This window comes from Thamnophis sirtalis, unplaced genomic scaffold, assembly GCF_051295495.1.
Source record: "Thamnophis sirtalis isolate CommonGarterSnake01/CBP01778 unplaced genomic scaffold, rThaSir2_p1.2 scaffold_3, whole genome shotgun sequence".
NCBI lineage: Eukaryota > Metazoa > Chordata > Lepidosauria > Squamata > Natricidae > Thamnophis > Thamnophis sirtalis.
Genome location: NW_028261383.1, coordinates 37011361 through 37029843, shown reverse-complemented (window position 1 = coordinate 37029843; position 18483 = coordinate 37011361). Strand labels below are relative to the sequence as shown.

At 43.1% G+C, this 18483-nt stretch overlaps 1 protein-coding gene across 1 annotated transcript; it reads right to left on the bottom strand.

Annotated features, from left to right (window-relative positions):
* Positions 1–1639: 1639 nt before the first annotated feature.
* Positions 1640–13729, bottom strand: LOC148047923 (uncharacterized). Its single transcript, XM_087707802.1, has 4 exons — positions 13501–13729; positions 11390–11487; positions 6857–6954; positions 1640–2125 (listed from the first exon to the last, which is right to left on the bottom strand). Exons 1-4 carry the CDS (start codon positions 13644–13646, stop codon positions 1835–1837), a joined length of 633 nt encoding a protein of 210 aa, XP_087563928.1. The 5' UTR covers positions 13647–13729; the 3' UTR covers positions 1640–1834.
* Between the last annotated feature and the right edge of the window lie 4754 nt (positions 13730–18483).

The following is an 18483-nucleotide window of genomic DNA, read 5'->3' as shown; positions in this document are numbered from 1 at the left end:
CGGTATATAAGTCTACTGCTATTGCTATTGCTATTTGGAGGTTCTTCGAGCCGGCCATAAAGTTAGTTATAAGTTCTCCCCAACCTGTACAGCCCACCCAATCCTGTCTTCATATCAACTCTTATCGTGCCACTGTGATATTATTGTTCATTATCAAGAATCCTGCAGCCTCTTTCGTGGCAGTTCCGAGGAGGGCATTACTCATACCTTTTCCAAGTTAGGTCATCACTGATTGGGCCCTACTAGTACAGGGAGGTCATTCCTCCAGCTATGCAAATACAGTTCTAATAGGTCAGGTTCCTTTTTCCAGACATACCAATCAAACACACCCAGAGACAGAGTGATAGCTCTGATTTCATACTGAGACCAGTAACAACGGAAAGAGGAGGAAGGTTGATTTCCAAGTGGTGCAGGAGTGGTCCAGAGTCATCTGTTCCTTGCAGTTGTTTTGACTAAAACACGTCCAAATGTAAAGACTCATTCAGCAAAACAAGTACAGGTGGTCCCTGACTTAACAATCGTAATTGAGCCTGGAATTACAGTCATAAGTCGTTGCTGGGTCATCCCATCCAAACTGTGTCTGATTTTACAGTCTTTTTTTTTTTTTTTTGCAGCAGTTGTTAACTGAACCCATTTTAGACAATAGTGGTGGGTTGTTGTTGTTTTTTGCTGGAAACTGGACATAAATACCCACTGTAAATCTCAGTCATGTGACTGTGGGACCCTGCAATCAGTCACAAATATAAGCCGATTATCCAGTACCCAAAATGTGATCTCATGACCCAGTGGTGGGTTTCGGATCCCATCGCAACTGGTATGCTGCGACAGGGCCGGGCGCCACTGCCCTGAGACACTCCAGCTGCTTGGTGGAGGTCGTGCAGGTGCTGCATGCTGCATGTGTGCGCGCAAATAGCAATAGCACTTAGACTTACATACCACTTCATAGGGCTTTCAATAGCAATAGACAATAGCAGTAGACTTATATACCGCTTCATAGGGCTTTCAGCCCTCTCTAAGCGGTTTACAGAGAGTCAGCATATTGCCTCCAATAATCCGGGTCCTCATTTTACCCACCTCGGAAGGATGGAAGGCTGAGTCAACCCTGAGCCGGTGAGATTTGAACCGCTGAACTGCTGATCTAGCAGTAGCCTGCAGTGCTGCATTTTAACCCCTGCGCCACCTCGGCTCTTTTTAAGCCCAGTTGGCTTAAAAACAGGCGGGTGGGTGAGCCCAACCAAACACCATTCCGGTATCGTGGCCGCTGCTCCCAGCTGCCACCGGTACACATAACCCCAGGAGGAGTCGCCCCCAACAATCCGGGTCCTCATTTCACCCACCTCGGAAGGATGGAATGCTGAGTCAACCTTGAGCCGGTGAGATTTGAACCGCTGAACTGCAGATAACAGTCAGCTGAAGTGGCCTGCAGTGCTGCACCCTAACCATTGCGCCACCTCGGCTCTTTTAAAGCCCAGTTGGCTTAAAAACAGGTGGGTGGGTGGGCCCAACCAAACACCGTTCTGGTATGGTGGCCGCTGGTCCCAGCTGCCACCGGTACGCATAACCCCAGGAGGAGTTGGCTATTGGAACCTCAAATCAGGATCATAAGTAGCTTTTTTTTGGAGGGGGGGTGTTTCGTAACTTCAAACAGTTGCTAAGCAACCAATTGTAAGTCAAGGACCACCTGAAGGTTTGCTGTGGCGGGAAAAAGGCCGCATTAGATGCTCCTGAAGGAACAATTCATCAAGAACTCTTGATCAATCTTCCAACACAGGGTTGAGCTGTCCTTCCTCGTTCATGTCTGCTTGGGGATGGCAAAATCCACTGGGTGCAAATGTCAGGGAAACTGCTCCCATGTTTTTCTCTTGCCGCTGGAGTAGCAGCACGTCCTGGAAGGGTTGATGCCAGCTGATGATACCTGCTTCTTGCTCAAAGTATTGTGGAAGTAGCGGGTTGGGCCTTCAGTCCCATAGGAGTCGTTGACGTCAGACGGTTGTTTGGTGGCCAGGAGATAGAGGGCTGCGTACTGATGCTGCTTCCCCAGACGATGCATCGCACACAGCTGCTGCTGCCAGCTAGCCACTTGCTGTAGCCGGTGGGTGGTCGCAGGATGTCCCAGCCAGGGTACCTGAAAAAAGGCAGTGCTACTTTAGGCAACGGCTGTACCTCTACTTCCAACATTGGAATTTTGTAAGAGGAGATTGGAAAACCGTTTGTCTGAAATGGTATAGGGCAGTGTTGGCGAACCTTTTTGGCACCGGGTGCCGAAATGGGAGTGTGAGCGTGTGCGTGCGTGCCGGAGACAAGAAGAGCAGCTGCACAGTGCGTATGCACACAGGCGGCTGCTCTTCTGGTTTCCGATGTGCATGCACACCGACCACTTGGTGTTCCCATTTCTGGTACACATGCACACGTAAAATAAAATAATAAAATAAAATAAATAAATAAAATAATAAAATAAAATAAAATAAAATAATAAAATAAAATAAAATAAAATAAAATAAAATAAAATAATAAAATAAAATAAAATAAAATAAAATAAAATAAAATAAAATAAAATAAAATAAAATAAAATAAAATAAAATAAAATAAAATAAAATAAAATAAAATAAAATAAAATAATAAAATAAAATAAAATAAAATAAAATAATAAAATAATAAAATAATAAAATAAAATAAAATAAAATAAAATAATAAAATAAAATAAAATAAAATAAAATAAAATAAAATAAAATAAAATAAAATAAAATAAAATAAAATAAAATAATAAAATAAAATAAAATAAAATAAAATAAAATAAAATAAAATAAAATAAAATAAAATAAAATAAAATAAAATAAAATAATAAAATAAAATAAAATAAAATAAAATAAAATAATAAAATAATAAAATAAAATAAAATAAAATAAAATAATAAAATAAAATAAAATAAAATAAAATAAAATAAAATAAAATAAAATAAAATAAAATAAAATAAAATAAAATAAAATAAAATAAAATAAAATAAATAATAAAATAAAATAAAATAAAATAATAAAATAAAATAAAATAAAATAATAAAATAAAATAATAAAATAAAATAAATAAAATAAAATAAAATAATAAAATAATAAAATAATAAAATAAAATAAATAAAATAATAATAAAATAAAATAATAAAATAAAATAAATAATAAAAATAATAAAATGAAATAATAAAATGAAATAAAATGAAATGAAATGAAATAAAATAAAATAAAATAAAATAAAATAAAATAAAATAAAATAAAATAAAATAAATAAAATAAAATAAAATAAAATAAAATAAAATAAAATAAAATAAAATAAAATAATAAAATAAAATAAAATAAAATAAAATAAAATAAAAAAATAAAATAAATAAATAAAATAAAATAAAATAAAATAAAATAAATAAATAAAATAAAATAAATATAAAATAATACAATAAAATATAAAATAATAAAATAAATATAAAATAAAATAAATATAAAATGTCAGCCAGCCAGCCAGCCAGCCAGCCAGCCAGTCACCCCACCTGGGGTGGTGGTGGTGGTGAAGATGTGTAATGGCCAGCCTCTCCAATAGTTGCATTAAATCTGTCATGTGCAAAGAATCAGGACCATACGTTAACTTGCCATTCAGAAGATTTATTGGTGAAGCCTAGGCACAAGAATCTAGACAACAAAAGTTCAATACTAAGTTGGTACCAAGTGAGGGTCAATGAAATTCAAGAGGGATTGGACTTAGACCGCTTGTGGGAATGTAAGAATGCTCAGTTGGTGACTCTACCCCCCAGCTCTACCTGTTCTTCTGTAATATCTGATGCATCGATTGTACTTAGCCACGGATTATTAGAATTATATTTTGTGCCTCATTAAGTTTTACATTATTTATTTATTACATTTATTTGCTGCCCATCTCTTCAAAATGACTCTAGGGGTTAATAGTGGTTTTAGTATAGTTCTATGGTTCTTGTTTCTATCTCTATTTTTTATTGTTCTTGCTGTTTTAACTGTTGTCAGCCATCCAAACTCATATCTTTGAGAATGGTTAGGCTGTTGGTTTGAGCTCTGAGCTTGTCAATTTGGTCGCAAACATTTTGTCACCAGTCAAGGAGACATCGTCGGTGTGTTTTGAGTTGTGCTTGACCAGCTGAATGAGCACAACTCAAAACACACCGACGATGTCTCCTTGAATGGTGACGAAATGTTTGCGACCAAATTGTCAGACTCGGAGCTCAAACCAACAGCCTAACTACCAACCTGAGCTACTAATATTTAAACACATTTCATATGAGATGGGTGTCTATACAAATTGGATAAATAAATACATTTAAGAAGATACACTGTACAGCTAGATAGAAGCCAAGATTTTCTTTTTCTTAAAATAAAATCAAGTCAAACCTTTTTTAGGGCTTTAGTTTTAATATAAGGTCTATCTGAAAATAGAAGAAACTGCAATAATCTTTTTGGCAGTTGTGACCAAAAGAGAGGGTCAGGCATTAACAGTCCCGATCTGAGTGAATATCTTGTGAGATCCTAAGGGCAAAGAAATCTGGTTTGCATAGCCAGGGGTTAACTAGAGGCATAACTATGGTTCCATTTCATGGGCTCGTCCTTGACTTACAACAATTCATGTAATGACCGTTCAAAGTTACAGTAGCACTGAAAAAAGTGACTTATAATTGTTTTGCACTCCTACAACCATTACATAAGCATCCCTGTGTTCATGGGACCAAAATTCTGATGCTTGGCAACCGACTCATATTTATGACGGTTGCAGTGTCAGGTGATCCTCTTTTGTGACCTTCTGACAAGCAAAGTCAACGGGGACTCCAGATTCACTTTACGACCACATTACTAACTTAACAAATGTGGGAAGAGAGGTCATAAAAGGGGCGAAACTCAACAGCTGCTTCGCTTAGCAGCAGAAATATTGGGCTCAATTGTGGTCATAAATCGAGGACTACCGGTATTAAGCAGGGCATTTAACCTGGATTCATTAGAGAGGGATTTGCAATGTTAACAGTTGGTGGAGGTACCGCCCTCCGCGCTTTGCTATGGCAGTTACCACTTACGGTGGACAAGGGGACTATTGTCCTCACTTCAGCTTAAAGGAAGAGAATCAAACTTCCTGACAATACATACAATTCTCTTCAGTTTGGATTTAAACAATGGCATCTTTCTCTTCAACCACAGGTATTAATTAACACAGCAAAGTCAGGAAGGTAGAAAGAGGGACTCCGGCAGTGCTGATTGTCACTGTTTCTTTTCCTCTTGCCAATTGAAAATTCCAGACCTTCCACATTTCTTATGCCAAGAAAATATAGGATTCTAAGGGCCATTGATACCCTTTTTTTCTTGTTATAGATGCACACTAATTCAGCTATTTGTCTGGATGTCTCTGACAGATTTCAGCTGCAGTTGTACCAAAAGCTGCTCATAGTCTAAACCAGGGGTGTCAAACTCAAGGCCTAGGGGCAGGAACCAAAAACGATCTGCGGGGGAAGCTATGCTCCCCCCCACCCATGCGCATGTGACCCCTCATTTATGCATGTGCGCATACCCCCACCCCACCCCCATGTGCGCACGACCCAAAAATCAGCTGGCCAGCAGGAGGTGCGTGTGCATGTGTGGTGGAGCTGAACTGGGGCAACGGCTCACGTGCCCATAGAGAGGACTCTGTGTGCCACCTGTGGCATTCGTGCCATAGATTCCACATCACGGCCTTAGGATGTCTGTACATCCGGACTAAAAACAACTGGACTCCAGGCAGCCATTTTGGTCGCGGAGTGGTTAGAATGGAGTACTGTGGGCTACTTCCGCTGACTGCCGGCTGCCTGCAATTTGGCAGTTCGAATCTCACCAGCCTCAAGGTTGACCCTTCCAAGGTGGGTAAAATGAGGACCCCAATTTGTCTGGGGCAATAGGCTGACTCTATAAGCTGCTTAGAGAAGGCTATAAAGCTCTGTGAAGCGGTATATAAGTCTTACGTGCCGTTTCTATTGCTGCATACAGATTCATTATTCAAGGCATGACAGAATGACACCATTCAAAGAGCAGGAAGATCCTGTTCAGGAGAAACCTGACTTATCGTAAGTACATACTTGGCACTGAAAAGGTTACAGATAAGCCTTTGACTTACAACCATCCGTTTTATGATCATTCAAAGTTACAAGGCACTAAAAAAAAAAAGACTTACGATCAGTCCTTGCATTTAACAACTGTTGCAGCATCCCCACAATCATGTAATCAAAATGTGCTTGGCAATTAGCAAGCATCTATACTGCAGTGCCCCAGGATCACATGATGGCCATTTGTGACCTTCCCAGCCAGTTTCCAACAAGCAAAGTCAATGGGGGGGGAGGGGGAAGCATGGCTGCATGATTCACTTAGATCGTAGGTTAAGGACTGCTTATATCTAGCCAGTGATGGCTAACCTTTTTGTCATCATGTGCCGAAAGCGTGCACCCACAAACCCATAATGCAATATGTGAGCGACCTCCCCACGCTCCACTTCTCCCCCACGCATGTGCATGTGACCCCCGCCCCCACGCATGCAACTCCCCCACATACGCTTTGCACCCGTGCATGCACGCAATATCTCCGTGGATGCATCATGACCTCCCCATACCCCATGCATGCATGTGCAACCCCCGCATGTGTGCCCTGCCCCCATACATGTGTGGCCGAGACCTGAAAACCAGCTGGCTGGCGGGAGGCATGCGTGCATGCACAGTGGAGCTGGGCTGGGGCGACAGCTCGCGTCCCGCAGAGAAGGCTATGCATGTGGCACACTTGCCATAGGTTTGCCATCGTGGATCTAGGCCTTGTTTTCTCATCAAAAGCAACCTCCTCACCTGTTCGGAGAGTGAGTGGCCTTTTGAACTTGCTGCAATCTCGTGTCGGTACTTGGGTTCTTCATGAAGGCCCCTCCACACCTCCTCAGCCCCCATATCTGTGTGGCAAAGAAAATGATATTACATAAGAGTTACGAAGATGATTAGGAGACTGGGGACTAAACCTATAAAGAACGGTTGCAGGAACTGGGTGTGTCTAGTTTAATGAAAAGAAAGACTAGGGGAGACATGATAGGAATGTTCCAATATATCAGGGGCTGCCACAAAGAAGAGGGAGTCAAACTATTCTCCAGGGCACCTGAGGGTAGAACAAGAAGCAATGGGTGGAAACTAATCAAGGAGAGAAGCAAATTAGAACTGAGGAGGAATTTCCTGACAGAACAATTAATCAATCAAACTACTTGCCTCCAGAAGTTGTGAATGCTCCAACATTGGAAGTTTTTAAGAAGAGATTGGGCAGCCATTTGTCTGAAGTGGTGTAGGGTTTCCTGTCTAGGCAGGGGGTTGGACTAGAAGACCTTCAAGGTCCCTTCCAACTGTGCTATTCTATTCCTATTCCTATTCTATTCTATTCTAACATGAGATATGGCAGCGTTACACTTGTTACAGTGCTGAAATGTGTTGGGTCCCTTAGAAAGAAAGTATGAACCACCTCACCATTTCTGAAGAAAAGGTCCTACACAAAGCTTTAAGTAAACCATCCCTGCTCCATGCCTACTATCTGCAGCAATAATTCCTCAACCCAGGTAGCCCTCAACCCACGACCAAAACTGAGCCCAAAACTTTCTTCTGCTAAGCAAAACAATTGTTAAGTTTGCCCCGTTTTGCAAACTTCCTTGCCACAGTTGTTAAGAGAATCGGTGCCGTTGTTAAGTTAGTAGCACAATTGTTAAGTGAATCTGACTTGCCATCGACTTAGCTCGTCTGGAGGTAGCAAAAGGGGATCCCACGACCCTGGGACACTGCAACCATCATAAATATGAACCAGTTGAAAAGCGACCGAATTTTGATCACATGATCGTGGGGATGCTGCAACAGTCAGGAGTAGGAAAAATGGTCATAACCCACTTTTTTCAATGCCATTGCAATTTAGTGAATGGTCACTAAGTGAACTGCTGTAATCCGAGGACTCCCTGTAGTAGTCTCAGATCAGATGGATTACAACTACTGGGGTTCTAGGACAGGTCAGCCCTTCTGCAATCTCCCAAGTTGGAGAAGGTGGTTGTACACCAGGGGTGTCAAACTGAAGGCCAGCAGGCCGCATCCGCCCCGTGGGATGCTTAAATTGAAAAGGACCGGCCCGCGGTTCCTCTGGCAGCCAGTGCGAGGCAGGGGCTTGTGTGTCCCCCCATGTCCCATTTTGGCTGGCTACGTGCTGCAGGACGCTGTCCAGGCTGAAAACTGGGTGCGCAGGGGTCGTCCGTGGCCCCTCCGAACCCTGTTGTGGTTGAAAAAGTGCAGCAGGAGGCCACCCAGGCCATCCCGTCTCCTCCTGGCTGGCTGGCCCACAGAGGAGAACTATAATCCATCCCTCAAAGAAATCCAGTTTGACCCAGTGGTGAAATTCATTTTTTTTTACTATCAGTTCTATGGGCATGGCTTGGGGGCGTGTGCAGGGGAAGGATACTGCAAAATCTCCATTCCCACCCCACTCCAGGGGAAGGATACTGCAAACTCTCCATTCCATCCCCACTCCAGGGGAAGGATACTGCAAAATCTCCATTCCCACCCCACTCCAAGGGAAGGATACTGCAAAATCTCCATTCTCACCCCACTCCAAGGGAAGGATACTGCAAAATCTCCATTCCCTCCCCACTCCAGGGGAAGGATACTGCAAAATCTCCATTCCCACCCCACTCCAGGGGAAGGATACTGCAAAATCTCCATTCCCTCCCCACTCTAAGGCCAGCTAGAGGTGGTATTTGCCAGTTTTCTGAACTACTCAATTTTTCCGCTACTGGTTCTTCAGAACCTGTCAGAATCTGTTGAATTTCACCCCTGGTTTGATACACATACACAAACCCGTTATACACTGACCGGGAGAGATTTGCTCTTGGATGCCTGGTTTTCATTTCCATTCTTATTGGGCTCCAGAAGAAAAGGACATCACAGCCTTCAACTCCCGGCCCAATTTTAGGTAAAGTTTTGCAACGAAGAACAGGAGCCCCAAGGAGCTGGAAAGTTCTCCAAAAGGGAAAGAGCTCCTGAGAGAAGCTGCAATCTTTGCCCAGAGGCCAAAACACTCTTCTGGCTGCCAAAGACTCGGGACCGAGACAAGTTAAAATACTGCAGGCAGTGGTGTGCTCCCTTTCATCTCTTTAATTGCATAATGTTAGGAAGAAAGCCAACAAAGGCTGTGTTACCTATTATTACATTTCTATATTAAGGTTAGTTCGTATAGTCTGTCAAGAAAATGAGAAAGCAGAAGATTTATTGTCATGAGACGCAGCTTTCCCCTTATTCTGCATTCACCACACGTACAAGATCATGTCCTTGGACTCCAGTGGTGGGATTCATTTTTTTTGCACTACTGGTTCTGTGGGCGTGGCTTGGTGGGCGTGGCAGAGGAAGGATACTGCAAAATTCCCATTCCCTCCTGATTAGCTGGGATTTGTGAGGCAGAGAATAGAGGGGGCGGGGCCAGCCAGAGGTGGTATTTACCAGTTCTCCGAACTACTCAAAATTTCCGCTACCGGTTCTCCAGAACTGGTCAGAACTTGTTGAATACCACCTCTGTTGCACTCCAAGCTGATTGCCTCCACAGATAGTCCTCGACTTACAACATTTAGTGATGGTTACAATGGCACTGAAAAAAGTGACTTGTGACTGTTTTTCACAGTTATGACCTTTGCAGCATCCCCATGATCAAAATTCAGACATTTGGCAACTGGCTCATACTTATGACTGTTGCTGTGTCCCCAAGGTCCCGTGATCCCCTCTTGTGACCTTCTGACAAGCAATATCTAATGGAGAAGTCAGATTTGATTTGATTTGATTTATTGTTTGTATGCCGCCCTATTCCCGAGAGACTCAGGGTGGCTAACAATAAAAAGGGAGGGGATACAAAAAAATAAAATAAAAAATAGCAATTTAAAGTTCTACAACAGCCATAACCTCGAATGGGGCTGGATAGTTCAGCATTCCCAGGCCTGCCGGAACAGCCAGGTCTTAACTGCTTTGCGGAAGGCTGAAAGGGTAGTAAGGGTCCGGATCTCCACGGGGAGATCATTCCAGAGGGCCGGAGCAGCCACAGAGAAAGCCCTCCCCCGAGGAGTCACCAGCTGACATTGGCCGGCAGATGGTATTCGGAGGAGGCCTAGCCTGTGGGATCTGATAGGTCTTTGGGAGGTGACTGGCAGGAGGTGGTCTCTCAAGTACCCAGGTCCGATACCATGTAGGGCTTTAAAAGTAACGACTAGCACCTTGAAGCGTGTCCGGAGACCAATGGGCAGCCAGTGCAGCTCGAGGAGGATACGTGTAACGTGGGTGTACCGAGGTGCACCCACAATCGCTCGCACGGCTGCAATGGACAAGCTGAAGTCTTCGAACACTCTTCAAGGGCAGCCCCATGTAGAGCGTGTTACAGTAGTCCAGTCTTGAGGTGACGAGGGCATGAGTGACTATCCTAAGGGCCTCCTGGTCCAGGTAGGGCCGCAATTGGTGCACCAGGCGAACCTGGGCAAAGGTCCCCCTGGTCACAGCCGACAAATGATGTTCTAAAGTTGAGAGACTCACTTAACAACCAGGTTACTAATGGAACAACTGCAGTGATTCACTTAACACCTGTGGCAGGAAAGATTGTAAAATGGGGCAAAACTCACTTAACAAACGTCTTACTGAACAATGGAAATTTGGGGCTCAATTGTTGAGGACTGCCTGTAGTCCTCAATTTATGACTACAATTGGGACCGGAACTTCCATTACGAAGCAATGGACCCATTGAATTGTACTCAATTTTGCAACGTTCTTGCTATGGTTATTAAGCAAACCACCTCTGCCATTAAGCAGATCTTACGATTGTTAAGTGAATCTGGCCTCCCCCATTTACTTTGGTTGCTCATGTGATCCTGTGACGCAGCAACCACCATAAATGCACATTTGGTTGCCAACTGCCTGAAATTTGATCCCGTGACTTCAGGGATTCTGTGACAGCCATTAAGGGCAGAGCCTGATCATAAGTAACATTTTTCAGTTCAGTCGTAACCTGTGAGCGATGTTAAATGAATGGTTGTAAGTCGTGGACTACCTGTAATCTGTAACGGTCATAATCTCTTGCTTCCATGTTATTATACCCAAAAAGGAATGGAGACTAGCAAAGAAGGTTCATTGTCTTTTAATGCCTCGTGAGGTGGAGTCTGGGATGCCCTCCATGTCGCCAATGCGCAGCTATATCCAGTAGATACATTCTCAGGGTGCCCAGAGAGAGAAATATCTGCCTCTACCTAGGATTGAACTCACAGCCACCTAATTGTGAGGCAAGAGCTCCCCCTCTAGGCCACCACATCACTCTTTCTAAAACAGGAAATGCCTTACCGATACCAGCCATCAACAGGCGCCTCACTCGTGGGCTAATTGGTTTCTCTGTGGTAGGTGGATTCAAAAAATAGGAAGCTTTTTCAGAGCCCAAGAGTCTAAGGAGAAAGAAAAAAGAGAGAGAGAGAAAGCCACAGTAACAAACATGTGATAGGTCTTCCATCACGGGAGGCTTTTAAGTAGAGGTTGGTCAAACTCAAGGCCCGCAGGCCGGGTGTGGCCCATGGGGTGCTTAGATCTGGCCTGCAGAGCCGCCCTGGAAACAGCGAAGGACCAGCCCACGGTGTCTCTGCCAGCAAAAATAGAGCTCGGGAGAGCTGTGCGCGTTCCTTCCAGACTCCGTTTTCAGCCGCGATGGTTTCAAATCCGGGCACTACTGGTTCATTCATGCTTGCGCGTGCGTGACAGGCAGGTGGGCGGAGCCTCCTGCTGCCACCCCTACCGGTTCGGCTGAACTGGGAGCAACACACCTCTGCCTGTAGCCCTCCGCCAGTAAAAATGGATCTCGGGGTGGGGTAGGGGAAATGTGTGTCCCCCTTTCAAGCTCAATTTTTGCTGGCAGGATGCCATCACGGCTGAAAACAGGGTTCAGGAGCCTATTTCCACTGGCACAGCGCTTGGGCCACCACAGACTCCCCCACGCAACATGAGTGACATCAAGCTGGTCACACACACCCCAGCCCCCCCCCCCCAGGTCAAACACAACCCTGATTCATCCCTCAATGAAATTGAGTTTGACACCCCTGGTACAGGGTCTCCTGATTGGGCAGGGGGTTGGACTAGAAGACCTCCAATATCCCTTCCAGTTCTTGTTATTCTGCATTCTAAAGCCCTAGCAACCCACTTTGATTGGACCAACTTGCTGGCCATCAATAATCAGGTGAACGAGCAGCTGGCAGGAGAAGAAAGCAACGCTCCAGGCTTCCATTGTCAGCCCACAGAATTAAAATATAGACATGCAATGAACTGGTAGAAGAAGATCATTCCGTCCTTCCTGTACTTGTCCTTTGCAGAGGTTTGGTAGGAGATCAAGATTATGCCCTGTTGTTTTGGATACCAAGGAAAAGGGTGTCATTTGGTAAAACAAACGGGATCCCACCATTTGGAGGAGCAGATGACACTAATAGGAAGTCAGAGGGAAAAGTGTACACAAGAACAGAAGCAATAAGGGCATATTTTCTAAGCCGTGATCTAGCAATCATAGCCTGTTTCAAAACCTCGTTCTTGACCATTTGTGTTGTTAAATATACAGCCGTGTCTTGTGATTTCTGCAACAGCATACACACACACTTTACACATGTCCATTGTACATGCTCAAAAACACTGCTTAAATCATGTTAAAGGAAAAGGCACTGGAACAATTCTTGCCTCAAATTCCAGACAGCAATGTCGACGGCCCTGCGCTTTTGGGCTGCCTGGACCTTGGCATCCCAAATCTACTAGAGTCTAGTAAAATGATAGCTCTGTCTCCGTGATGACAAACCACAGGTGGCATGCAGAGCCCTCTCTGCGGGCATGCGAGCCATCACCCCAGCTCAGCTCCACTGTGTGTGCATGCATCCCTCCTGCTGGCCAGTTGGTTTTCAGGTCCCACCATGCACGGGGGGGTTGCACATGCACAGGGCCCCGATGTGCAGTGGAGGCGGGGGAGCGCGGGGTGGAGTACCCACATTCACGGGGGCAGGGGGCACATGGAGGGTCACAGGTACCTACAGGTGGGCACGTGGGGGGGCATGCATGCAATGAATTATAGTGCACATCTGCACATGTGTGCACTTTTGGCACACAACAATGTGCCACAACAGCAGATGCTGAAATTGGCATGGATGCCATGTCGTGTTTGTTCACAGCAGTGTCTTGTTGGTGGCACAGCTTGTGTTCTAGAATGGCCTTTCCCTAAAATTCCCAGAATTTCTAATGTCCCCTACTTTAGGCAATTCTTAAAGATCTATCATTGCTGGTTAAAATGTGGTTAAAAATGCAGTATTGCAGGCAAACTCTGCCCACAGCCTGAAGTTCAATCTAGACTGGCTCAAGGTTGACTCAGCCTTCCATCTTTCTGAGATAGGTAAGATGATGACCCAGATTGTTGGGGGCAATATGTCACTTACCCATGAAGGTACTCTTGATAGTCCAGCAGGGGTCTGCTTGAGACTTCCTTCTTCTGGTTCCTTTGCAGACACCAACTCCCAGACCTTCTGAAGTCAGAATCTCTGGTTTGTCCTGAAATTGCCCATCTACAATTTGAATATGCCATCTTCCTTCCTTGAAAGAATAAGGAGCAAGGAAGGAGACAGAATGAACTTGAAATCTTATTGATTCACTTCCTTCTAAGGTCCCGTTCCCAGCTTCCTCTCTTTCATCCACTCTTCATCATTCCCTCACATTATTTGTTTGTCGGTCTTTACTACCACTAACTTCCTGGATTCTGAGTTAAGATTCTGATCTGCTGTCACATCACGGCATTCAGGTTCTCTAAGTTTCTTGTTTGGACATTACCATGGCATCATTAATTTCACTGGCTTATGACAGGCATCAAGCCATTCCCTTGAGGCTGGACAGCGGCCAGATGAAGCTAAAGCTGCATTCATATGCTCATTTGTCAGCGAATTTAAATAAATGAAGGGGGAATTATTTATAAACTTAAGTAACATTTGACTGCAGTGAAAAGTACATTTACCAGACAGTAAATCATTCTGAATTTAAAGCAGCATTTCCTTTGGAATGTATCTTGCAGACAATTTGGACACTATCAGACCATGCTGAAATTATAAAATTCAATTTCAGGGAACTTTTATATGAACATGCACATACATTAGCCTGCATTGCAATGAATGTGTTTTTTTTAAAGATTAAATGAGGACTTAATTCGAATGCACAGGAATGATTTCAACAGCCATTATCCTATACAACAGCCAGGGATATCCATGAGATATGGAGGTTGTTTTTTTTTAATGAAGATGGTGACTGATAAGGTAATAGAAGCTCCACCTCTTTTAACGTGTCCACATAAAAAGGGCGGAGCTTCAGTTTAATTGACGCAGTGGCAATCTTGACGCCTCTACAGATATTCCTGACAACAACAGAGGGCAATTTTCTCAGAATTAAAGACCAATTAAATTAAAATTAAATTAAAGAATCAACTAGGTAGAGATATCCAATGTTGGAAACTTTAAGACTTGTGGACTTCAATTCCCAGAACTCCCCAGCAAGCTTGGCTGGGGAATTCTGGGAGTTGAAGTCCACAAGACTTAAAGTTCCCAACATTGGCAATCCCTGAATTAGAGGGTATTATGAAGTGACTCTTAAAGGCTGTATCATCCCAGGAAGGGTCAAGGTTCTGCTTTTTTTGGGGGGAGGGGGTTTATTAAGGGTGGGAATGGCAGCAGAAGCCTCCCAGAAGGTAGCCCACGTCCAATTCTTATAAAAAGATGCATATGCACCTCAAATTGTGTTGCTGAAATTTTGTGGGAAAATGGCTGAATTTCAGCAGTGGGCTGTTTTAGGAGGCTTAAATTCACAAAGCAAATTTCCACAAGTTTCATTCAGTTTCATCTTCAGTCTAAAAAAAACCCCCTTTGGTGTGGAGAAGAAGCTATTTTGCCAGTGGCATTTGGTGGCATGAGCTAAGTCTGCAGCAGTGGTGGGTTTCAAAAATTGTTCGAACCTACTCTGTGGGTGTGGCCTCCTTTGTGGGAGTGGCTTACTGCCCATGTGACCTGATGGGAGTGGCTTGCCGCCCATTTGATCAGATATGAAGATGCCGACGAGACTTGTCAGAACCACCTTAAATTACCTCACACACAGCACTGGCATGCATAAGAATATGATGTAAACTTGTTTTTTAAAAGGCATCTTTGGTTTGCATTAAAACAACTTTAATACACACAATGTTCTGATTGCACCACAAACGCAGTAGTCATCCTTACCTTTCACAGAGGCACTGAGTTTTATAAATATGAGCATGATAGTGTAGAATAATCATATCCAAGGACCAGTGGTGGGTTTCAAAAAAGTTTGGAACCTCTTCTGTAGGTGTGGCCTGCTTTCCGGGTCCACTGGTGGAACCTCTTCTAACCGGTTCGGTAGATTTGACGAACCGGTTCTACCGATTAGGTGCGAACTGGTAGGAACCCACCTCTGGTCTGCGGGGAAGGGTTCTTGATAGATTTCTCCAAAAGTAAATCAAATTAGGGAGGCATGCTTTTGCTACAAGATTATAAAATACGCTTTAGTCTATGGCTGAGACCATCAAGATTTTTATCCTAATACTTTTGAGGCTTATTAATATATTTAACTGTTATTTGGCTAGACGATTTAAGATATTAATTTCAGCATGTGAACACTGGATATGTGCTTAGTGACTGTATAAAAAATAATAAATAGCATCTAATCTCTAATTAAACCTTGACAAGCCTGGCCAAACCATGAAAACCTATTAAAAAAAGCTTGGAGGGGGGGAAATCACTTATTTATGTATAGCCATTGAAATAACAATGCAGAAAAAATTGTAAAAATATAGATTAAAGACTCTTACGGTTAGATTGTAATAGAAATACTTCGCCTAATAGTAGGATATTAGATTGCATGAAATAAAAGAGGCAACTCAATTTCAGAATCAACTGTTGGTTTTTGTTTGAGAGCTAAACGGGAATGGCATGAATTCCTTATCGTCCCTCCTGCATATTCTTGTTTTGGCACAAGTGTGCAGTTTATTTAAATACTGGTTTTTCAAGAGCTAAAAATGTTCTCTTTCCAAGTTTCAGCACAAATGACTGATTCTTGGAGGCACAGCGATTGCGTTTCTAGCCAAGCTGTTTTCAGTAAAAGAAGAAATTCATATTAGAAAATATAGATTTGTTCAGAATCTCTCTTGGCAACGTTTCGGCGAGGTCTCATTCAGGCTGAAGATGGCGAGTGAGACCTCGCCGAAACGTTGCCAAGACAATCTCAATCTTATAAGGGAAAAGACCCGGATGCATCAAGACCAGCATATTCTGAAAAAAAGTACTGTGGGGATAAGACACCCCTAAAGCCCCTTGGTGTGTGTGTTCTATTAAGATACAGCCTGTTGTGCCTTAAAATGGCTTCTACTGTACTGCTGTAAAATGGCTTCTACTGTACAGCGCAGTGGAGTTGCCATGGTAACAGCTCCACAGTACTCCACAAGGGGCCTTCCTCTGGTAAGGGGAAAAATCCAACATTAGAAATTATATTTGGTCTGGACATTTCCCCCCTATAAATAAATACCCAGACAACACCAGGTTATCAGCTAGTTAAAACTAAAAATTTAGATCTTGGAGTTCAGGTTATGTGTGCTGGCTAAATGTTCCTAAGCATCACCATGCAAAAGTTACCTTGTATGAGTATTCTTAGCTTTTAGGCACACATTCAACAACGTGCAAGAAGAGAGTCAGTTTGGCCTATTGATGAAGAACCAGATTAGAAGTCAGGAGAAGGTGAGTTATAATCCTGTCTTAGGCAGGAAAGCCGATTGAATGATTTAGGGCCAATCACCAGGAGACCGTGAGTTCTTGTCCTGACTTAGACACGAAAGCTGGCTAGGTTACTTTGGGCCAGTCACTTTCTCTCTGCTCAACCCACCTCACTGGATTGTGGTTGTGAGTAAAATAGGAGTCCACAAGTCTTAAAGTTGTAAATGTTGGAAATCCCTGAATTACAGGGCATTATGAAGTGATTAGGGACGTGGTGGCTCAGTGGCTAAGACATTGAGCTTGTCGATCAGAAAGTTTGGCAGTTCGGCGGTTTGAATCCCTAGTGCTGCATAACGGAGTGAGCTCCCGTTACTTGTTCCAGCTTCTGCCAACCTAGCAGTTCGAAAGCACGTAAAAAAAATGCAAGAAAAAATAGGGACCACCTTCGGTGGGAAGGTAACAGCATTCCATGAACCTTTGGCATTTAGTCATGCCAACCACATGACCATGGAGATGTCTTCAGACAGGGCTGGCTCTTCAGCTTTGAAACGGAGATAAGCACCGCCCCCTAGAGTCGAGAACAACTAGCATATATGTGCAAGGGGAACTTTTTCCTTTATGAAGTGATTCTTGAAGGCTGTATCATCTCAGAAAGAAACAAGATTATGCTTGAGGGGGTGGGTGGGAGATGGGATTTATTAAGAGTGGAAATGGCACCAAAAGCTTCCCAGAAGGCAGCCCACCACATCTTTACTGCCTTGAGTTATTTATAAAAACAACAAAGGTGGGATATAAATAAATAAGCAAACAAATAAATAATGGACATTCATAACCATATAAGGTTGCATGAATACAACTTTATTTGAAATGGTGATTGCATATTAATTGTAAACAGCCAAGAATAGCATCACTTAACTGGATAGCATGTAGATGTGTTGGACTAAACTATCTAGAGTTTCCAGCCAATGGCCACGTTGTCTAAGGAGGAGGGGAGTTGTGTTACAACACATTGCTTTAGTCTCCTGCACATCTCAAACTCTGGGAATGATAATAATACTCTTTATTCTCAGCTCTTGCAGGATATCTGCCTTGTTATCACCCTGCTTTTGTTTAAATTTCCAAGGCACTCTGAGGTGCTTCATTTATTTATCTGTTTTAAGGATCCTTTCTTTTCCTTAATCATTCCATTGTGTAAATGCCACCCACTGATGGTTAGTAATCTTCAGCGATTGTAGTTTTTTAGAGCTGTTTTGTTATGCCGAGATCCACAGCTGTAATAAAGTCATTCATTCATTTTCATCCATCCTCCCATCCATTCATAAAACTTGTGTTCCAAATAAAGTAGAGAATGTAGTTTTTCGTTTTCCAGTTTCTTCTTTGCTCTTGCATTTTGAATTTCTTTGGAGCCAGGTGACGGGGAGTATATCACTCTTGACCATGAGCCTAATCTGGAATCCAACTATTAGTATGGTAATTCTTAAGCAGAATTGTGTCTCGCTCAGACAAAGGACGGATAGTGATGATCATAACTGAGCCCATAATTTCTGTTGCCGAGACAATTGTTAACTGAGCTCTACCCCATCTTACGACTTTTCCTGCCACGGTTCTTAAGTGAATCACCACAGGGTTTTTTTCCCCCAGGATTGAAACATTTTATTA